Here is a 23,527-nt window from a genome sequence, read left to right on the forward strand (position 1 = left end):
ACACTCTTAAAATCTTTTTGTAAGGCTCATTACTCATTATACGCGTATTAAGTGGCGATTTTAACTTCAAAACTACATTATTTGCTTTGAAGTCTGGAGAAAAAGCTGCTTGATTAATGAAAGCTATGAAAATATTTTCGCTTCCCAATATATATATATATATATATGAGATATAACATAATCTGGAAAACTATAAATATTAAGAAGTACAATTCATTTTGCAATTTAAGTTGTGAAAAATAACATTGGGAAGCGAAAATATTTTCATAGCTTTCATTAATCAAGCAGCTTTTTCTCCAGACTTCAAAGCAAATAATGTAGTTTTGAAGTTAAAATCGCCACTTAATACGCGTATAATGAGTAATGAGCCTTACAAAAAGATTTTCATTCTAGAGCAACACAAAACAATATATATATATATATATATATATATATATATATATATATATATATATATATATATATATATTGTGTTGCTCTAGAATGCCTCAATTTTATCTTGTTGTGCTTTATGATATTCAAAAAGTGATAATTCGCAATTTATCGGCTTTCAGAGAATGTGTCGTTAAAAATGACACGGCTCTCTTGGAGCATTGCGTGTTTGCGCACAGATGACAGATGGAGCACGCGTCATCACGATTTGTCTTGGGAGCAAAACGTGCTCGCTCGCTCGCTCGCAGAGAAAAACGTAGTTGTCACCTGTGGATGCTTTTAGATAAACTGCGATATGGTGTCTTCGTGCAGCGGGATCAGCTCTCCCTTTTTCCTGCCATTCAAATGAATCACTTTCGCCTCCGCGGGGCGGAATTGAATTTCCCTGAAACGGGAAATGGCTCCTTCTGCGGCTGGGGAGAACACTGGAGCTGCGTGTGACACCGCGTTTTTCGAAATTGAGAGCCTCGGGGGTAGAGGAGGACGGAATGCTCTTGATGGGGAGCGGCGCTGGAATTTTGAAGCCCAGATTGCGTCTCTTAGTTTAGAATTTTGATGACAGCTTATTTTAGAGTGGAGAATTGGGTCCCTTTTTTCAGGGTAGCAGCTCACTGGCTCAGGGTTAAAGAGGATTGGTATACTGCAAACCCTATCAAATACCTTGTTACCAATGTATTAACCTGTTCTTCAATCAAAATTGAATTTAAATTTTCCAAATATTTTTCCTTAAAATTAAGATACCCCAACAAGTGATGTTCTTTTCATATTAAACCTAGCTTAATTTAAACATTTAAAAAATAATAGATGGCGATTAATGGGTAGCACAAACTTTCAAGTCATAAAAAAATTCACGATTTTGACACATTTTCCAAATAAAATGAAAATAAATTAAAAAGTATTTTGTAATCAAGAAGTGAATAAACCAAATGTGTGACACTGAAATAAGTCTACATGAACCGCAAAAAACTGGTAAACACGATACAAAATCACTGAGCTCTAAGTTTAGGTAAATCCCTGAGAGAGTATTAACCTTGTTAAGATCATTGAAATTTAAGTACTCCACAGAGGCCTGAGGAGAGTTGGGATTTTGTCCTGCTTTTTCCTACTTTCAAAGGTTTCTAACCGAACTGGCTTTGAAATAAAGGGCGTCTAATCTGTTGCAAATGGATCCCGTTTATGAATTTTTAATATCGAAACTAAATTATTTGATGGTTTAAAAAGTAATTTACACAGTAACATTTTTAATAATCATGTCCTGCCAGCATTAGAACCTGCGAATTAGTATTAAATGTGTCCATATTTGATATTTTTGGCGAATTTCACGCACTAAGAGGGCAGAGGGATTTTTCACTGGAGCTTAAGCTTTGTCTGAGGGGAAACTAATTTAAAAAGAAAGCATCTGCCGTACTTGATATGTCAGAGGTTCCACTTTAAATTAGCAAATGGCGTCTCTGGAGTTGGCAGTGCGAGGGCGGCTGGCGAATGCAAATGTGTAAGGAAGTCGGTGGCGCTGATCAGCGAGTGAGCGGGCTTGTTCCTTCGTTAACAGCAGTTGCAACAAATTACCCGGCCGGCGGAGACACTGCTCCAAGTCGTCTCGTTTTAATGAGGCCGTCTCCGCGCGTGTTATTATTGCCTAATGCGTTCGCTTGTCCAAGAAAGTGGCGGCGAATTGAAGTCGAGCAGCCTCTCAAGAATTATACAGCAAATTGTTTTTTAATGTCTTCCACGCAGTTGGCTCTCGCAGGATCCAGCTGCAGCGGCAGCAGCGGCCCCTCCGCGGCCAATGGTCTTATTGTGAGCCGCTCGGATTAAGATGTTTAGAGCCAGCCGCAATTTAGCCCATTGTTATTCATCCGCACTCGGCGCGCGCCCTTGCTATTAATTCGGCCATTTCTATGCGCCGACGGGCAAAACAATTAATTCAGCACTGTTTTTTGACTTCGAGAAGCTCTTGGCTAATAAATTCCGGTTGCTGCGCTCTCAAATTGATTGCGCTTTTCTGGCAAACGCAGCGAAATGTAATTTTCCGCCTGTTTGCTATTCGCTTTATCGCTTGGCAGGCGACGTTTAAAGCCAACAACGACTTAAATATCAATCTCGCTCTGAAGCCAACACAGATTAGATTTAGAATCGATTTCCATATTTCAAGACAATGTTTGCCAAGTAATCAAATAAAAAAAGCAAAATTGACATTTCCAATTTGTAGTCACGAGCAGAAAATTAAACAAGTTAGAATATTCAACACTATACGATTCGATAAATAGTTTAAGCCATTTGGAAATGTGCTGGCACAAGTAATTTGTTTGTGTTTTCAATGAAGCGAAAGTGTTTATCTCTTGCATGTTGTTTTCATTTATTTGCTGAATTATTTTGGAGAATAATCAGATTCGAAATGAAAATACTCTATATTTGTTGTTTTAAATAATTGATATACAAAGAGAAAAACTGTGTTATTTATCTATTTTTCATTTTTCTAAAATTGTGTGATGTAGTGATCTTGAATTCAGGATTTTTGAAGTTGATATGAATTCGTCACAGTGTTCTCTCTTTTTACTCGTGCTCAGATAGGAGTGCAGTCGACCGCGGTGATTCAAAATTTCATGCAGCTATTTAAAGCAGCGCTGAATTTTATTTTGAGAGCAAGCTGATGAGGCCTCGGGCCGAATCAGCAAGTATTACAGATTGTTTCTAATTATAAATTTCCTCTCCAATTTCACCCACCTTCATTTCCAAGAAATGAGGAAATCCATTTAAAAATTGGATTTGGATAATGTTTTATTTCATTTACCCATACAAAATTAAAATTAAAGAAGTGATGGTGTCGAAACGTTGTTCTTTATGATAAGAAGACACGTAACTAAAAAAATCCTGCATATTAAATTTGGGAAATAAAAAAAACATTAATATCCAATCAAAATGGAGGGAAGAACTGCATCATGAAAAGTAACCATGTTCATCGTCAAGGCAAATTTTAAATTATGAACGAAATTATTTCCTTGATTAGAGCTAAAGATTAAACTGCTGAATAAAGTAACCATCCATTTTAAAATAAAATACTATTAATGACTTTGCAGGCAGTGAAAATGATCGTTCCCAACTAAACGTGTTTTTCCTGCGCAGAGAAGACAAATCCCATTAGAAGAGTCGGATGGAAGAGAAAATTAAAAATAATGAAGCGAGTTGATCATCATCAAGCATGATTACGTCTGGAGGAAAAATCCGCACACGATCCCATGGCATAATCCTCGCAAACCATTAATTTTTATTAAATTCGTGCCGCCTTCGGGCCAAATCCCTTGAGGACGCCCATGCTACGGCGAGAGAGAGAGCAACTAAGTTTGATTGAAGAAGTGCCGAGCTCGCGAGGAAGAAGCACCGGCCTCCCGAGGCATATTTTGGCGCGCCTCAAGATTGATAATAGTTTCGCAGCGGGGCCGACGTAGCGCGATTTTTCACTCACGCCGCGTCTGCAGCCGTTAATTTGCGTCCCGACACAGCCGAACTGACTGGCTGAGCGTAATTCGCTTAATTAATAATCCACTCGCCGAGTTTAATTCGATTCGTGGGGTTTCGCGGCGCAGTCAAAAGTACGTGCGCGTCGAGTGAGAGTGAGTGGGTGGGCGCTGGAGCAGAGACGAGACGAGGCCTCTTCATGCCGCAGCCGGCAGCTACACGCGCATATGCTGACGTGTTTAGCTCTATTACGTATCTTCTCACCCCCAGGCCATCAATAAAACGAGAAATGTACGCACCAGCTAAGTTTGACGCGAAAATTCTAATACAAATTTGTTTTAATTAATATGAGGCATCATACGAGATTCAATAAATCGCACACTGCTTAACAAACTATTAATTTTTTACTGTTTAGTTAATATTTCATTTTCTTGCAACGAGGAAAGAAATTTGATTTTGTTTCTTAAATGGTGATTCTGACTTCTGACCTATCTCAAGACTCTGGGAGCGGCCATGTTTGAATAAGTTTTTTTGCTGCTGTGCAAGGAGCACAAGTCCAAGATTGAGGGGACGGTGCATGTATCTCTGCATTTGAATAGCTGTCTGGAAAATTACGACGAAAAGCAAATTAGCAAGCTATTTATCCGGACGGCGCGGCGAAAATGCCACCGGAGGCATAAAAGCATAAAACGCACGTAATCTTATTAAGGGTCGTGGGAGAGAGGGGTGGGGGTTCATCGGTTCACATGTGGCCGCCGCCGCTGCTTGGCGGGCGAGCATAAATACCTGCCTGCTCGACGGGCGAAGAGCGAAGATTGATTCGGGCGCGCGCCCGACAAGTTAAGCCCCTTTTATGTAAAACGCGCACATCAAGGCCGCATCATAAAGCAACTCTCGGCCTCCTTTAAAACAATCTGCCCAATCCTTATCACAAAAAGCTCGCTCTTTACGGCCGCCGTCGCCTGCCTTTTACGGCTCCTTTTCCTCCCTATTCATCAGCAGCGGCCAGAGATTAAATTCTATAATGGAATTCTGTCTGAACGCTCGCATTTGAATTAGGCACGGCTTGCGGCCGGCTGGCATTTTAGAAACCACGTGCGTGTGTGTGTCTCTCGTCGGATTAGCCGCCGACGAGCAAATCTAGCGGAAGAAACTAGCTCTCTGGGCTGACTCTCTTTTATTAGCCCTTCCGCTGCGTGTGTGTGCGGTCAGTTATTCTCCGTGTTTGCTCCGAGACTGCTGCGGTCGTTGCAATGAAAACCTAGCTTGTGTGTGTTTGTTGTGAGAGAGAGAGAGAGGCACCGCAGGCCGAAGGGAATGTGCTTTGCGTCCGATGCTTTCAGCTCAAATACTATGTTATTCCTAGGATGGAAGGCATCGACCCCAGAAAACAATCATACTCATTCCATTCTGCGAACCAGAGGAATGCGCAGCCCAGTAGACAATGAAATGCATTGACGAATGAAATAGTATGATATTTTATATAATATAAATTTCTTAATATGTAAAAAATGTAACTATTAACTGTATCCATTAAAGAGGCTGTTTTATTTTAGGAATGTAATTTAGACTTGTTTGATAGGTTCATATTAAATGGAAATAAATATATAGAAAATGAAAAAGCTATATTAAATTTGAAACTTGTTGGTCTTGAAGAGAATTTTGATGTTTAATAATTTTTCCACAAATTTGTATGTTATTAAATTTAGCTTGAAATGGCGAATTTCTCTCTCATCATTTTTTTAATTTTTTCGAGCTTGGAATCCAAATCTCATGGTCAAATGTTGAGTTTGAAGGGCATTTTTTCTAAAAGGGAAATTCCCATTACAATTTTGTATCTTGACGAGCCCTGAGAGAGATTGAGAATAGATTTGAGCCACAAAAATACCCCGGTTTTCATACTGTGGAAAAATATCAAAATTCGCCAAAGAATATCATTAAGTGTCCGTTTCTCCCCGCTATTTCATTTCATGAATATATAACTGAGAAATTTATTCGATTAAATTTAGATCAGGTTTAAAATAAATTCATTATTTGAACAGTATCCTGATATGATAATCAATATTTAATGATTTCCAGTTTTGGTGAGAGCAAAAATCCAACAAAGAAACTATTTAGAAATAAACTAGTCTGTCGTTATCATCTTAGAAACAATATAATGGTGAAAATGGACGGTAATTTCTCAAATTTTTATAGGCTGGCTATAATTTTCACCGCGATCGATTTCTCCTAAAAAACTTTGAAGTCATGGCGATGAAAATTTTTCACCAAATTGACTATTTGTTTTCAAAAATGCATTATTGGGATCAATTTTTAAATAAATGTTTTAGTATACTTTATTTATAAGCGAAAGACGATGTCCAAACATAAATTCAAGTTATAGATTCTACGGTACAGTTCTTGAAAGCAGAATTTTTTTATTTGAACGCAATTGCACGCCGTTTATGCTAAAAGGAAATAAAGGCAAAGTGTTGCCTTACACTTTTCTATTCATTTTCGGTTTGCCACAGAGAAAAGCACTTTCACGAAAAGTGTGGGCGAAGAGCGTGCTCAAAAGGGCGCATGATCCCGCACATACCGACGCAAACGAAAACACACTTGGCATCAAATGAATAAAAGAAAACGCCATGCATACTTTATTTGCCCATTCTTGCCGCGCGCGCGGGCGCACTCACAAAGAGCGAACGAGTCTGCGGCCCAAAGTGAGAACAAGCAACTTGTGCCTGGCCTGCGTTCGATCTCGAGAGCGCATATGAAATTCTATCAGCCATCCATTTTTATTAAAAGGCTAATGTGGCGGGCGCCGAGCACTTTTTAGTTGGCGATTTGGCAGCCGCCAAACCTCGGCCTGTTAATGCACTCGCTGCTGCGTGTGCGAGAGGACACATCTGGTAATGAAGACCGTTTATTCTGGCCGCTCTGCTAGCTGCAGCCAACGCCGCCTCTGCCCAGCCAGGGCTGTGTAAAACAGTCACCAACTGAATTCAATTCTCACTTGATAATTGAGCTTTAAAATGAAAAGGGTATTTTCGGTAACTAAAAGTGATGTCTCGGAAGAGAGAAGACTCTTTCCCTGCTGCAGACAGTGCAAAATTTTCAGTTTTATTTGACGCACACGAATCATTCGGTTATTTTGACGTTGAGTTGGTTAATTTTGTGCCTTAAAGACAAGAACTAAATTATCTATAACATGATATAAATTTAAAAAAACTACTTTTTCGTTTAAAGATCACAAACAATGGTTTAAAAACAGTTTTGGAACAAAAATGCTCATTAGGAGGTGAAAATAAATCGACGACTGTTTTTCACGCCCCCGTCAGCTGGCCGGTCGGCTAGCTGGGCACCCTTCTAGTCCTAAAACATCCAGCTGCCTCGGCCGGCAGGATTATCGTCTTGTGATCGTGCCAAATATTTAATCTGCCCGCGGAAACCGGGTGCAACAGTTTCGCCATTTTTGCAAGTGATTTTAGTTTTTGAACGAGCAGCGGCAAATCTTTCCGCCGCCGACTCCACGGATGTGTGGGCAGATAAAAGCTACCACTGGATGGACTAGCTTCTATGTGTATATCGGCGCAGTATAAACGTTGTTGTTCATGTTGCCAGGCTGGAAGTTAAAATGTTGTGTTTTGACAAAACATCAGATTGAAAGAAACTCAGTACAGTCTCTCCCCTCGTGTTTTATTTCCCAAAACGTCCAAACTGGTTTCAGTCTCGAATCTCGAAGGCTGAGCAAATTATTTGCCTTCAACTGAGCGGAAGATTTGAATCGGCATATTTGTCTGCAAAATGTCTAATTTGGTGCTAATTGCGGGTTAACTGTAAACATGTTTATCGAATGTTTTAACTTTCAACAGCCCTCTCCATTAAAATGTTTGCTCAAACGTCGTTATATATATATATATATATATATATATATATATATATATATATATATATATATATATATATATATATATATATATATATATATATTATAACTTCTAAGCAGTAAATTACAGTAAAAATGCGTTTAGACGAACATTCAACGATTCAGACTAGAAGTTGGGAAATATTTTGGATTCATTGCATAGTGATAATTGCATTTCATTAAACACCATTAGGTAATTAGTAAATTTAACTATAAATCGGTTGAATCACAGCAATAAATTTTGAAACATTTTTTATAATTACTGCTAAAATTTATACAGTAAATCCTTTGGGAATAAAATGAAATTGAGAGTCAGCCCAAAGTTACTTGTTTAGCCTTCCTATTTGCAATTTATTTTTATTCTTCTCTAGATCAGTGTCCATTATTTTTCATCAGTTAAATCCTCTGACAATGATAAAAGTGGTGTTAATTTTCCTTAGTTTCATCAAATTCCCTTGAGTCTGAACTTAAATCTATTTTTAAAAACCATTCCCCAAAGCCATATTTCATAATGGAACCTTTTCTCTAGGACAGCAGTCGCAGCCGTCATTGTGAAAAACGGATATTTTTCCTGGTGTTTTCCTTAAGTTGTGAGATTGTTTGCATCAATCCACTAAAAAATAAAATTGCTTGTTAGTGCGAGAGCGAAAACAACGATTCTTGGCCAAAAATCGGCTGCGAATCGATACTTGGGTACGTGACACGAGCGGTCGGTCTCTCCTTCTTTTTCTTGAATCGAAGAAAAAATATATGCGGAGCCAAAAAGGAATGGAGCAGGTCCAAGTTGCGGGCCAATATTTCACGCTCGGCTCGGGTCTGCTTGTTTTTGTCCTTTTCACTCGGCCTGACTCCTGCGGGCTCCTCGACTATTTGTCGACGAGCAGTCGAGAGCTATCTGCTCATAATTAAACATGAGGCGAGTGTATTGCGAAGAAAGTGGCGTTTGAGTGCGGTGCGCCGGAAGCGTGTCCTCGACTACGTGATCTGAAACGCGAGTAGCCCTCCGCTGCTCTATTGTTGCAGATCAACACCAATAAATTAGCGTCGACGCTGCCGCTGATAACTATCTCAGAACGAATTTGTCTCCGAGATATTAATCTAGCAGACAAACGGTCGTGGGGCACATTTCATTTGTAGTTTAATCCGGGAACAACTAAACAGATGGGTCTCTGTAAAGGACTTTTTAATTGCTCCACCAGGAAGTCTATTTTAAAATTACAGACGAATAACACGAATGCGTAACACAAAATTTTTAAATCATCCTTATGTAGATTGAATGTGGCTTTAAATAGTAGATGCTATAAATGACGGTATATTTTATAGAATGTGCACAAATATAGAAAATATTCCAGAAATAAGTCGTTCAATAATTCACGATTCAAAGAAGAATGGGAATTGAAGAAAATGAACCATTATGAAGAGATTAATCAATTTTATTATTGAAGCAGCAGGATGTGCTGCAATGTTAGTTGGGAATTAAAGACAATCGGCTATTTTTCTATGTATCTGATTTAAGTTTAGATACTAAATGAGCATGACTCATTCAATTTTTAAGACTTTTGATTTTGAACCTCATATAAGACCGTCAAGAGCCATCTCTGGAGCCCAAAAGAGACCATCTAAAATTCTCTAAATTGCTTAAAAAGTCAGAAAAAACACGTTAAAATACGTGGATAATAGTTGATTTTTTGTTGCATTTCAGATTTTTTATATTTAAAAGAGAATCATCGTTTTTCTAAATGAAGAAATGAGTGATCATATTAATTCCAAGATTGAATCGTTTATAGCATAACTATTATTTAATTTTCAAAACGATATTGACGAAAACTAGGATTCAAACTATAAATTTTTAGTCACCTCAAACATTGAAAAAAAATACCGTCCGTAATTCCCAACCCCCTTGAAAAATCAAACTAATTTTTTTTTGTAAGTTGTCAATTGCCATATAGAACTGCATAACTGAGCTTAAATTTTGCAAAAAGAACAATTGTTATTTTTGTCCACGGTAAAATATGATAATTTTAAAACTCTCTAGAGAAACAACTCAATTTCAAAGGATTTAAAAGTTATGCAACCTGCTCAGCAGCTTTGATAAAAAAATTGCCTAAATTTGTTTTGTGAACAAAATATATATTTTAAGACAACTTCTTGGTTAGAACTATGCCCCTATTTTGTTGTTCAGTATTAGAGCACAAAAGTTTGTGAGAAACAAGCAAAACAGGGTCGAGCTAATGTGCTCTTGATTTCACTGGCAACTTTTGCATTAGGGGCGATGACAATTTTGCTTCGTCGAAAATGCAAACCAAGTTACATTTATTACACAGGGTTGGCGTGCGCGCGAAGATGATGAGGCGAGATTTGAGCCCTAAGTTTTTCACTTAGGGGCTTTCAATTGAGTTAAAAGGTGTCGGGCGATAAACTCTCGGCTGGCTCTCTACTCTAGCCGATGCCACTGCGGGACAAAGTTTTCGGTAGCTGAAAACACGCCGGCTACACAGCAGGCTCCAGGGTAAAATGTCAGCCTGTAAAATGAAAGTATCGAGCAGATAACGGGCGCGCATTTACCCCGGCCTTTCTTGCTCCACGGCTTGTATACTGCAAAGGAAGGAGGAAAGAGAGAGAGAGAGAGAGAGAGAGAGAGAGAGAGAGAGAGAGAGAGAGAGAGAGAGAGAGAGAGAGAGAGAGAGAGAGAGAGAGAGAGAGAGAGAGAGGAATACGTCGACGGCGGGAGGCACAGGCGGAGGCGGCGTGTTATCTCTCGGGCAGGCCGCACACACACAGCAGCAGCAGCCTCCATCTCGCAAGCAAGCTGCAGCCCGCCACTTTTAGAAATCGATTTGCCACTCGTAAAGACAAAGGGACTCGAGAAAACACGGCACATGTGATGCAATGTTGCCACTTAAGACCTATTCGATTTAGCCCTGTTGCGGTTGCCAGATTTGGCCCCCAAGGATTACATACAAAGTTGCTGACGTGAAATAAAATCGGGGAATTTCATTTAGGCGACATGAGTCAAAATCACGCAAGAATTCAATTCCAATTATTGATTTGTTCGATTTTCTGATAGGAATAGAGTGCTCTCGTGCTGGCGGCTAAAGTCAGCACCTGGATTTTTGGAGAGAATATGTTTTAGAAAAAAATGACAGAAAAAATTGACAGAAACCAATTGATTGAGTATTAGCAGCAGTAAAATCATTAGGAAATATTTAGCTCTTGTAAATGCCATATAGAGATGGGAAATGTAGGGGTGAGTTACATTGTGTTAGTTGAAAAGCCTCAAAATTCAACTGAAATTCCCTCAATTTCTCTTAACAAAATGTTTTGACGACTTTTTCAACTGAAATTTTTCCAATTGAATTGCGTCTTCTATCCCTTACTGGCTCAAGTTGGTCTAGGGTAAAATAATCTCTGTTCTAACTCAGGCACCCTGATGAGTAACGGATATTCGGGTTTGGCAAGTTAAAAAAATAACAATTTTTTTAGGAAAAAGTCAAAGTAATTTTATTGTTCTGAGAAAGAGTGTCTATTGCATATGGGGTAGCGTTTCCCGATCCACCAAACCACTGGAAATGGCCCCCTTTTGAACGGGCATGCCTCGGATCCTTGCAATCAGGCAAATACTGAAATTCTGTCAAGAAGATGAGTAATTATCTGCATTCGCCGCGGTGAGGTTAAAAGAAATTGTGCCGTGAGCTCTCAAAAGAAATGTTGCGTAAGAGGAATTCCAATAGTTTCAAAGGCGCTAGGAGCGCGATGTGCGCTGAAAGGGCTTCCACTTTTGATGCTGGTTGCAAGTGAAAGGGACAAAGCAACTGTTGAACCTCGCATTCGCAGCTCGCAGCAGGGCAAGCTCCAAGACGCGCGCGCCAATTCCCAAGCGCAGCAGCAGTGGCAGATGTACACACACACACACACACATTCACGAACACACACATTCATTTCCGAATTCTCTCCGGCATTAGCGGTGGAGTTCTGCATCTCTCACGCGCAACTTAATGAATCGTGTGCGCGCACCAGCAGTGTAATAAATTAATAAGACTTGTGAGAAATGGAGCACATTTCGTCAAACGCTCTCTTGCCGGCCGGGATTAGAGCAGCGCGGAAATGGGAGCCGAGAGTTTCTGCTCATTAATTTGCCGCCGAATCGAATGAAAGCTGATTCAATTTTCGAGCCTCTTTGAGGCGATTTAATCGGCCTTGCGAACGGCAGACTCGGTACTCGATCGAAAAGACACAAGCGCTGCTTTTACATATTGGCTTAGTTAGGACGCCCCCGCGTTCATTGGCTGTCACTGCTAATGAAGAGGAGCTAATTTAGTATCCGATCCACACAAGTCGATGCTCGACTCGCAAACCTACTTGCAACTCGGGGTTGAAGCAATGGATAACATTTTTTGAAACTTATTCAGCCACAAATTTGAAATTTGAAGTTGAACTATTATTTTCCACACTGAAAATTAGAATAGAAAGGGAAAACTACCATTCTTTCATAGTTAAAATTAAATATTATAAATATACACATTCTATTGGGGAGACTCCTGCTCTGCTTGTCTCACCGTAATTCAAGAGTTTTTTTTATTTCTCCACCATATTGCCAAATGTTTATACAGTAAAAGTATCCTTGAAATTAACTCGTCTACGTGTGGTATTTAAATAAGCACTTACTGATTATTCTCTTTCTGAATTGGTTAGAATTTTAAAGTTCAACTAAAGCTAAAAATAAACAGACTTGATAACACATTTATCGTTAATCAAGAAAAAGTGAGCCAGTAAAAAAATTAGAAAAAAATAATTAGCTCCCCTAGTCTGAAACTGCACAGCAATTAATTCAGCCCCTCATGCACTTCTCTACCTGCTAAAAAAAAATCCATTACACAACCACAGAACAAACTGCAGGGATTCTGAATCACTAGCAGTTGAAAAACAATTATGGAACTCATTGCAAGTAATAATAGGACAAATGACCAAGAATTGTAAGGACTCGCCCTTCGTGTGACCTAATTGCCTACAAAATTTTCAAGCCAAACAATTCCATCTATTTTCGACCACCAACTTCAAATAGAGAAGTTATGTTTCCTAAATTAATGGATTCTAAAAGCAGGAAAATTAAATTCCGCATATATCTCATAGCTTTTGCCACCTAATCAAAGAGGACCTTTAATGTCGCAAAGTGCCTTCAAACTTTGCATATTTTAGGTTATAGATTTTAATTGAAATTGTCAGATTTAGGCCAAATTGTAAGGACCATTCATAATTCGTGATACAATTTTCATCTAAAGAGCCATGCTAAAAATAGTCAAAGAATATATTCAAAGTATATAATATGCATACCACTTTCTATTCTTATTCTGAAACCATATGAGGTGAGTTTGAAAGTCCACGAAACTTTTACTAGAAGCTATTCTTAGTTACCCCAGCAGTTCCCAAACTGCTTCAGTTAGCGTAAGAGAGAAATCAAGCAAATTAGTGCTGAGATGTAGCGGACCTATCCCCATCCCGAAACACAAATTACTGTCTGGCAATTAATACTATTTTATATCGATAACCAGATCGGATCGTTCGAAGGTGTCGCTTTGTTTGCACGAAACAGGTCACGACACTGTTATCTGCATCAGCACCTGCACTTCTTTGTCCTGCTTTCATGTCGGCCGATTTGAGGAGCAGAGATAGAAGGAGCATTAGCATGTTAAAAATAAGTACAGGTACATAAGCATAGCTCTTCGTCGGCGGGGTGCTTATCGATTCAAAGAGAGCAGCCTGCTTGTGCCGCTCGAGCACCCTCAAATCCGTTCTCTGGAGCGCGTTCACGCGGCGGCGGGCGGCTAGCAGCTCTCGATCATCTCGAGACGGGGCCGGAATTTAATTATTCAACAGCTTGAGGGGTGTTTGACACTCTCTCGATACGCCCAATGCGCGGCATAATTAATGCAATATTCATCACTGATTCTCTCTTTCTCTCTCTCGGCTCCTCTCTCGCGTATCGATTTTGCTGCTGCCGCGCCGACCCCTTTCCCGCCGCCGACACACAATCTGCCGCGGGCAAAAATGATGACATGCGACTCGATCCGTTCGAGAACCTGTGTGTGCGCTGAGTATGATTAAAATTTGCATAATTTGTGATTCACTCCCCTGTGATTTATGTTTGCCAACGCGCTGAGAGCGTTACATTCTCGTCGAGCCAACTTTGGAAAGAGTTAATGGCGCGTACTTGTAGCGGAATGTAATTGCAATTTAAAACTTGAGAAGAGGAATTTCTTAATTAATTTCATAAAAGTGGAGCAATGTTTGCGGAAACTTTATTTCGCGCCACGCTTATGGAATTGCAAGCTTCAAACAAGCAAGTGTTCCTGTCTTGTTACACTACTTATATTCATCTCGCAACTTTCCTAGATAAATGCGTGCAGTGCAGCGCGGTTAATACTATAACTAACACTCTCGAGTATGAATTGCGACTATATATTAAGAAATATATTGTAACACTTGACACATATCCAAGCAACACGTTATTTTATATATTTTGAAGCAATTATGTGGCAAACGAGTGTGTTGATACATATACTTGGAGATGTGAAACGTGCGTTCATTTCTAAACTATATACACATAAATATTGAGTTGCAAGTAAGTCTCGCTTCTTGGAGTGAGTGGAAATCGTAAATATATATGTGGTTGCCTGACAATTGTGAAAATATAAAAGCAGATAACTGATAGCGACATTTTTCACTCTGTGACTTTCCTTTTCTTAAGTTCATGGCATAAAGGTGAACGATTGACACAAATACTGTCCAGTGTTCTTTTTTCGGATATCTGAAGGAGCCCCCCCCCCCCCCTTGAAACCAGTGTTTTCGAGATGCGTAAAACCGTGAAAACAAGAAAATCGACATGATTCTGCGAAAACAAAGAAAATTCTACCAGCATTAATTTGAGGACACGAGACGCTCCAAAAATTTAATTCATATTTTTTTACCAAAATATTAAAGCAGAAATAAATAGCTGTTGTGTTTTCAATTTTGCATTGGCACAAGGATGTGAATGATATTAAATCATTTGTGGTTAATACACCACTTGCGATTTATTTATTTTTATTGTAAATTCATTTTATCTTTCCAATTTTCAGGTAAAGCTATTTCAGGTAAAGCTTAAAATTATATAACAGAATTCGGCAGTACGTACATCCATCTTTAATATTCAGAGTGTACTAATGATTTTCGCTCTTTTATTCCAATTTCTAAAGTCTCAAACGTCCCTCATTTTGATTATTGAGCGAGCATCCCCGCGCCTAGAAAAGAGAAGGGAAGAAGGAAGATGCGCACAACATCGGCAGAAGGAAATGAAAACTCTGCCAACCATGGCCGTTCACGGAGCGGTTTTTAATTTTTGCAGCGCCCAAGGGTGAAAAGTCTTCTTGTTGGCTGGCTGGCCGACTGGTTTTATTTTTATCATGGCGCACACGCCCCATAAAAATGTATGGGCGCACTCGCTCGCTCTCACACAATGCATTAGGCCGACAATGCAACGCCGAGCGTTTTATTATACGCCAGCGGCTGCCGTTGCCGACCCTCGGCTGCCTAGCTTCCAGCTGATATTATTATTATTTGACGATACAATAATGTTAAAAGCCTGGGGATTTTCTACTTCTTCGCCGCGTGATTTGATGTATAAGTGAGCACAAAGAGTACCCGGTGGATGGGTATGTTGCGTCACATATTTCCCGCATTAATAATACACGTCTGGCCGTAGCGTGGGAGTCATGTAAGGAAAAATCTCTTAAGGCGCTTTTATGTTCATTTAATCTGGGAAAATTTAATATTCCTTCAGTTTGTAAGTTCCTAGCGTTGCATCGAGCAGAAGAAGAACCTACAATGTTTATTTCTACAACTCACTCTACAAGAAAAATCCAATATTTTTTGAAGTTCCAACAATTCTAAAATTTGTTTGCACATTATTGTTTGTTAAGTCCGTTTTAAGTTTTGGTTACTTTCAGAGGGTGCGTTGCGATGAATACGGCCGATGTATCAGTTATTCCTAGCTTTGTAGAGCTTGAATTTAAATTTTGATTTTGTACCGCTAATTGACTTTGATTAAGATGCCATGAATTTCAATATTAAAACTTTTCACAGAAACTTAGAAATGATTGCTCGTCTTCTCACTAGGTCCCTCGTGTATTTGCCAATGACGCTCAGAGGAGAGGCTCGTCAAAAAAGTTAATATCCGATCTGGATGCACTTATTGTCGCTCTTGGCGTTTGCCCAGTGCGACGGTAACCGCCGGCGGGCATAATATCAAAACTGAGCAGGCCTCGAAGAAAGAGAATCTTGAGCACTTTATTGACGGCTCTTTATCCTCTTTTACTGGATCTCAGCCAGGCAGGCAGCCAGCTCGCTGTTTGCCCAGATTCAAAAGAGGCGAAGACGTGCTGCACTCGGGCCCGTGCAAAATCCGGTCTGATGCTGATAAATTATGGCCTTGCCGAAAGCAGGCTGGCCATTTTTTGCACCCCCGCAGGCCTGCCGAGTCCCCGCTAAGCCTCACGACAACAAACAAGCCGCTCACTTGGCCGCAAAATCGCTCTGAAATGGTCCAGCTTTTTTTGCTGCGCCTGTATCGCGCTTACTGCAAAATGGACCTTTTGAAATCCGAGAGAGAAAAGGGCGATTAATTAACTTCACTTCTTACATGCAAACTGGAACAAATGCACATATTAAACCACCAATATCTGCCTAATGAGATCAAATTTAACCCTACAACTTATTTAAAACATTTTTAATATTACTTTTTCTTGATCAGTTTTACTCATATAATTTTAGAAATTATTCAGATCCCGGCCTTGTTTGATTTTGTTGAATTAGGTAAGAAAAATGCAAATCATTTTATTTTATAGATTTTGATTAAACATAAATAATGATAACGATTTTACCTTATTTCCTTATGTTTTTAATCCATTTTACAATGAGATACACAGTGTATTGAAAAGCATTTTGTTGTTGAATTTAACAAGTCATGCTACTAACCTATCACGTACTAATTGAAAAAATATATCGGGAAATCCTGTTAAAAAACTATTTCATATTTAAATTTTTGTCGTCTCTAAAAATAATTTTAAAAAAGCTTAGGGTCTTTTCGTCAGTTATTTCAAATATTCATGATACATTCTTGGGCTCTTTTGAATTTTAAAATCAAGAGGGGTTTTCCTAAAGCAGAACGCAAGACACACAAATTATGATGGTCTAATTTACCCTGAGAGTTTCTGCAGTTAGACAGAGCAAGCCGAGCAAGCAGTTCGTCAACAAGTCTCTTTAGAGACGAGTGAGACAGAATAAATTTTCATCTTTGCAGTGAGACAGACCAGACTCATGCCGAGCTGTTCCTTGTTCGAGAGAGAAAGAGCGAACAAAAGAGGTATTAGAGGCAGCTCGCAGAATTTTATATTCATGCACACGGCGGCGCGTGGATTCGCTCTCTCGCTGTATGTATGTGTGCATTGTTGTATCGCATCCATTATTCATCACTCTGGGCGGGCGGATGGATGGATGGATGGTTGGATACGGCTGTATAACGAGTTTGCGTTATTACAATCCAAATGACGGCACTCAAACTTGTCCCCCGATTATATTATACATATATCGCTCGCTGTGAATAACTCGTTCATTCCGGCCGGTGCAGAGAAAAAATCCGTGTTTCGAATTGAACCAACAAACCGAGCTCATCCTTTTAACGAAACCCTATGATTTCCAGATTCTCAGCAAGGGAAATAGCTATTTTCGTTACCAGTCGCTCTGAAAAGTAACGGCTAACGGGTAACCTGACAACCAATTAGAAGTAGTCCTGCTTCGTTTTTAATTGGAAATATTTCCAATTAGCGCTACGCTTTTCTACGCCATTCAATCAGCAGGCGCATGGATAGTGGGTCAATCGCATTTGAATCAAACGCGGCTTTCCGCAGATTTTCACCCACTGATTCCACCTCAAACCACTGAAAACGACTGCACTGCTCGTTACTGCCGGTTCGACGGGCTGCAACTTTTATACACTCAGCGCAAACGGTTGCAAATTTAAAGCATAGTGCATTGCAAACACTGCAAACAACCAGCTGCCGGCAATAATGATAAATGATGCATATTGCTGATGATGTTTATTTGAAATTCAGCTTTCTGCGAAGCGTATATGTAAAACTGAAGTTAAGCGGATCTATGTTATATATTTATTTTTGCAGGAGTAATATATATTCTAACTCCCTTGTCGCAAAAATAAAGACATGCTTTATCTAGGCTACCTCTTCGCGATAGTTAATTTCAAGAGTGTGATTTTACTATTGATATTTTTCTCGCTGTCTGTGACTAACATTTTTTTATGTAACAAATACAGATTAGAAATTAAAATCAATTAACCGTAAAATTATTCAGAAAAATGTTATAAGGTTTTCCAATTTTCTCGTGCAAATCTGATATTAACTGTTAAACTAACACTCTTTCCGCTTTTGCCGCAACTGATCTCTAATTCAAAAGAAAAACACTCACCATTCCATTGATCAAAAACATCTATCATTAACGAGTTATCTGCATAGTTTCCAATCGATAAATCACGACAGAGAGATTATCACCGCCGGCAGGCGCAAAGTTAACATTTGAATTGGCGGCAAGCTAGCTAATAAATAATTACACAGCTGGCGTGTGAGGCTGGCTTGCATGTTTCACGGCTGGCGACCAGACCGACTTCCTCGGCCGCGACCTTCGCCGCGGCCAAACATACAACAAGTTCGAGGCGTGCATGTGTTTTGCTTATTTACGAGCCGCGCGTTATTAATTCGTGTATGCGGAAAACAATAAGCGACCCATTAGCATGGGCAAACAGGCGGTTGTGTTGCCAAACGCGCCAGCCGCGTTCTTTCTCTCGCCACGTCGATACAAAGGCGCTCTTCCTCGCTCTTTGCACCCAGCGCAGGGTATGAGCTGGAATAGAATTTTAAATAATGTATTCCATTCGAGCTCTCAAAAGTACTAATTCATAACGCTGAATGTTGGGGGGTTACATGGTTTTGTACGATAAATAGACTCGTTGTGATGCTATCAATTTCATTACGATTGTTTATTTTCCTTATTCAAGCCGGCAACACGCCTATTTAATTATTTCAGTAGTCGTTAAGAAACATACGCTTCAAAGGAATGCATTTATAGAAACCAAAACAACTTTAAATCTTAGAAATTTCAAAGGCAGTGGCGGAATATTTAAATTGAATCAAAAGTTTATGTGCTCAGGAAAATACACGGCTATTTTTAGAATTGTTAGGTGTTTCGTGTTTATTTTATTGTTAAAAATTTTTGAAGCGAGAAAAATTATTCTTTTTACTCATTCCAAGTGGATGCAATCAATTTTAGATTACAGATTTGGACATTAAAACTAAATCATCTTATCTTTATGAAAAATGTATGCATATTTATATTTGAAATATTTTTTTAAGAATTTGGAAATTCTGGCAACAATTGCATGTGATTAGAGGCATGAAAAATAATAATTATAAAAACAATCATCAGTATCAATTTGATTCAAAAGAGAGAAAAAATGAAACATCAGGAGGGTCTTTAAATTATTCTACATAGACATAAAAAATCGAAATAATTAATTTATTTTCAAAAGAGGCTTAATTCCTACTAAACAGCCAATTTGAATGGGAAAATGGAATAGAACAAGCGGCCTTTCGAATGTATGCAACCATTTTGGCGTGCGTGACTGGCAGGTTGCCTACATTGCAACGCCATCACACCGCGCTGCCAAGCGGTATCTGGCCACGTCGGATTGATTGTTTTGAAACGAAATGCTAACGACACCGACGACCCCGTCCCGAGTCTTTTCCAGCCAATTTGCTTCCACTCCGGCGGGGGCGAAATTCAGAAAGTTTGCGTTTGCAGCAGCAGCGATCGCACACAAAAGCAGAGAGACGACAGACGGCACGCTTATTTGAATATTCATCCCTTAAGTCTGGCTGGGCCGGGCAGGCGGGAGACGAGAGAAGATGTTTAGACTGCCGCTGCTGAGAGGATGGATGCTAATTAGTCGGTTGTGTGTGCTCAGGGGCTGCTCGTCGGCGCTGCTACGCCTGCCACGTGTGTTTATGGCTTTTCATTTTGTTTAATTGACGCGCCAGTGGCGAATAATTAAAGCGTGCATATGCAAATGGAGCAGCAGCAGCAACACGCTCGCCCACGGCTGATCGACAGCCGTTTTCAACAGGATTACACATGCGGCACTTTTGATATGTGCCACATTAGGCGCGTCACTCTCTGCTGGACGCCATTTTTCACATTGGTCTAATTGCACGACACGCCGCGCACCCGTTCGAACACTTTTATCCTTTGCCCTGCCATTTTTCAATTTGTCCTCTGCAGAGTGCGTCGGGATTTTTTGCTCATCCTGCGAGTTAGTCATTGAATTGGCCTCTTGGTGGAGCCACTGGCTGAGAGCTTGATTTATATGAACAAGGTGTGGAAAATCAGGTCCTATGTGGTATATTGCACTCGATTTAATCTAACAAAAATCTTCATAATTTAATTTTAGTCGTAAACTTTTTATCAAATTTTGGCTCTCCTTCAATTTTGAAAGCCACTCGCGGTTATGGTTTAGATATTGCCACCATTATTTATACTAAAAAATGAATGAAAAATGAATTAATTAAAAAAGGCGACGGTCCAGTTATGAAGTCTAATTTTAAACAAAGTCAACTTCTTGACGTGGTTCAAAAGAATTAATTCTCATTTACTTTCAGTCCAAATTTCAATATTTTGGTACACGCACATTTTAAATTAAGTTCTTAGTGAGTGAGTTAATGGTGTTTTGTAGGCTTTTCTCAAAACACGAGGAAAAACAATTCAGGAAGAACAAGCCTGCGTTATCAGCGGCTGACTGGCGTTACAAGCGGCTCATTATTCCTGCGAGATGGGCGGATTAATTTATTGAGAAACGCGTCGGGCATTGTGCGCTGAACTCGCCTTATTAATTCCCGCGTGAATAATGGGTCGCGATCAACTATGGCGCAAGTTTCGCGCGCCGGCAAAAACACCCGCATTGTTGTTCGCACGCGGAATAAATAATTACACGCAACAATAGTGGTGTGGCCGGGATAATAAGCGTGCAGTGGTGCAAAAAGCGGCCCTGCTACTGGCTAATCCTCCTTCAAACCTGCCAGCGCTTTTTGCTGCGCACGAGGAAAAGCCGACGGCGTGCTCACAACACCATGAATCTTTGCAGGTGGCTTTTTAACGATCTCTCTTATCGCTTTGCTGTCCGAGACACAGTTGAAATGAGGAAGAGACACCACAAAGCTTAATTTTGCTGACAAATTTAAAGTGTTTGCTATTTTTGGAAGTTCAAATCTGCTGCGATGATAGTCAAAAGTGTTTTTTGGCATTGCAGTATTTGCTCATTAGCCACATCAATAAATTCACTGTTGATTCATTTGTGTTCTAAATATACCTCAAATCTATTAGATGTGATTCGCTCACTGCCTCTTGGCAGATTTTGCTAAAAGTTTTTCCAGAAAATCACATACACTGTGTAACTGAGAAAAGGGAATTAACCAAATCGGAAAAAAATTAAATCACTCAAATAAACATAATAATAAATAATTTTATTTCTAAACAACGCCAGAAAGTAGTTATTTGGAATATTTGTAATGTATCTCTCCTTAGGTGAAGACTACAAAAATTATTTCATAGGGATGAAGATAATTTTAATGGTTTCATTTCGGTTGTTTCGCATTTTACGATATAAAAACTAGCTTCTTCAACTTAATTCAAATATTCGGATTCCGGCAATTCATTTTAATCTCTAATGAGAATTCTAATGTCAGTTGATGGCTGCCGAGCCTATTTTTATTGAACAAAATTCCGTAATTTGGACACATAGCCATTTGCAACGTTTGCAACAATGCACCCCTTTGACGTTTAGTTAAAAACAGTCATTTCTTCTCGAGACAAGCATCGGGAAATCTCAGCGTCGATCTGCACACTCTTGCAGAATTGAATTCAGCAGAATCACGTGAAGGCGAAATGCCCGAATCGCGTTTTGGCTTTTGGCACACGGCGGCGAGATAGCGAGAGTGCGTGCCGAGCTCATTTTTGTCTGCGAGTCGGGCGGGCAGAGGGAAGCCGACACCGCCGCCGGGGAGCAACAGGAGGAACTGCGGAAAGCAACAGCCCGAGTCAGCCGGCCTTTCTTTCGGCCCGGCGTTGCTAAGAAACGCAGGCGTGCATCGCGTCTCTCTGCGGCCGCAATTACGGCAAATAAGCTCGCAATCGCGCACAACTCCGTTGTTTCGATGTGAAGCCTCTCTCAGCAACTTTGCCGGATTATTATAACTAAGCGCAGACAATGACACAGCGTGCCTGCCATAACCATCAGCTGTGCGGGAATGGATTTGAAGAGATTCTAACTTTGAAAACGGATTGGATGTCTCGTTCGACAGAGAGGAACAAACCACAGAGCAAAAATATTATTCCCTTTTACATTAGGATTGCGTGACAAGTGCAATAGTTCTTTTTTAAAAACGAGAAGTTTTTTGCATAAGAAGTCAAGCTGAATTCACATAACAGAAATAATATTGTGTGTAAACAAAAAACAGGGCTGAAGAAAAACGAAATCTGATTTATTCTAGTAAAGGAGAGATTTTTTGACTACCTGTTTCATTTCATTTAAATTGAGTTAGTATAAATCGCGAGGTAGCTGACTCCACAGTCTTTGTAGAGCATACTTGGAAGTCTTATAGCAATATATTGCTATATTAAAGAATCCAATTTTTTTAACGAAACTGCGTTCAATGCATAACTTGCCATTAAGATGGAAGTTTTATGAAAAAATTTCAATGGACCAGATGCCTTAAGGTTAACTCCTGCTTGTATTTTTTAATTTTTTGCTAAGTGATTTAAAAAAAACTAACAGTTAAACTCATTCAAAATCTTGAAAATAACACGAACAAAGCAATCTTTAAATTTCCATTTAAACCAAATACAACAGAAGATGGATAGAATTTGAATTCCAGAAAATCCTTAGTAGATCTTAAGTTGTTTTTCTTGCCCACAAACTCGAATTTTTTGCAAATCAAAGGGAATCAGGGCAAACGTTGAGAGTGTATTAAACATTAGTAAAAGTGGAAGGTTCCTACCTGTCATCGTAGACGAAGCCGGCGTCGAGCGTGTTGTAGTAGAGTGCGAATGCGAGGCCGCAAGAGGCGAGCGTGATCGCGTCCATGGCGTCAATCAGCGGCCAGAGGTCATAGTCTGTGTCAGCGAGTGACCGCGTGCGCTGAGGTGTGTGTCCGCGTCTCGGAGGCTTCGTGCTCGGGCCTCGCAGTCCTACCGACTGACTGACTGACTGCGAGCGCAGATCGATCTGTGAGGCCCGTCCGAGAGCGGCAACGGCGCCGCCGACCGCTCACACATGCGCTGCGAGCAGCCGCGAGGGGCGCATGCCACCGAGGGCGGGCTCCGCGTGGACAGCGTGCCGCGGGGTGCAAGGGCCTCCCACAGACCCAGAGACCCCGCGGCCTCCAGCCCGTCGTGTCGACTTCGCTGTTGATCCCACCGCAGGCCACGTGTTCGCCCTTCCGAATATTCATCTCGATTGTTCCACCCTGAACGTACCATTAGCACTGCTAGATTTCGCAAAATATGAAAAAGGCATAAATAGGCATATTTCAAAAATCCTTAATTTTACTCTAAAATTAATTAATCGTCTTTGTCGTA

The 23,527-nt window shown here is 40.0% G+C and overlaps 1 protein-coding gene across 2 annotated transcripts in view; it reads right to left on the reverse strand.

Moving 5' to 3' along the window:
* Positions 1 to 23,165, reverse strand: part of LOC135945156 (protein O-mannosyl-transferase Tmtc2-like) — a 182,951-nt gene extending 159,786 nt beyond the window's left edge. For both annotated transcript variants that reach the window (XR_010575406.1, XM_065492625.1), the window contains exon 1: positions 22,948 to 23,165. Coding sequence is in view for 1 of the 2 variants with exons in the window: in XM_065492625.1 (XP_065348697.1) it covers positions 22,948 to 23,033 (86 nt within the window). In the remaining variant the exon portion in view is untranslated. The remainder of the gene's footprint in view (positions 1 to 22,947) is intronic.
* Between the last annotated feature and the right edge of the window lie 362 nt (positions 23,166 to 23,527).

The sequence above is a fragment of the Cloeon dipterum genome, chromosome X (genome assembly GCF_949628265.1).
Source record: "Cloeon dipterum chromosome X, ieCloDipt1.1, whole genome shotgun sequence".
Taxonomy (NCBI): domain Eukaryota; kingdom Metazoa; phylum Arthropoda; class Insecta; order Ephemeroptera; family Baetidae; genus Cloeon; species Cloeon dipterum.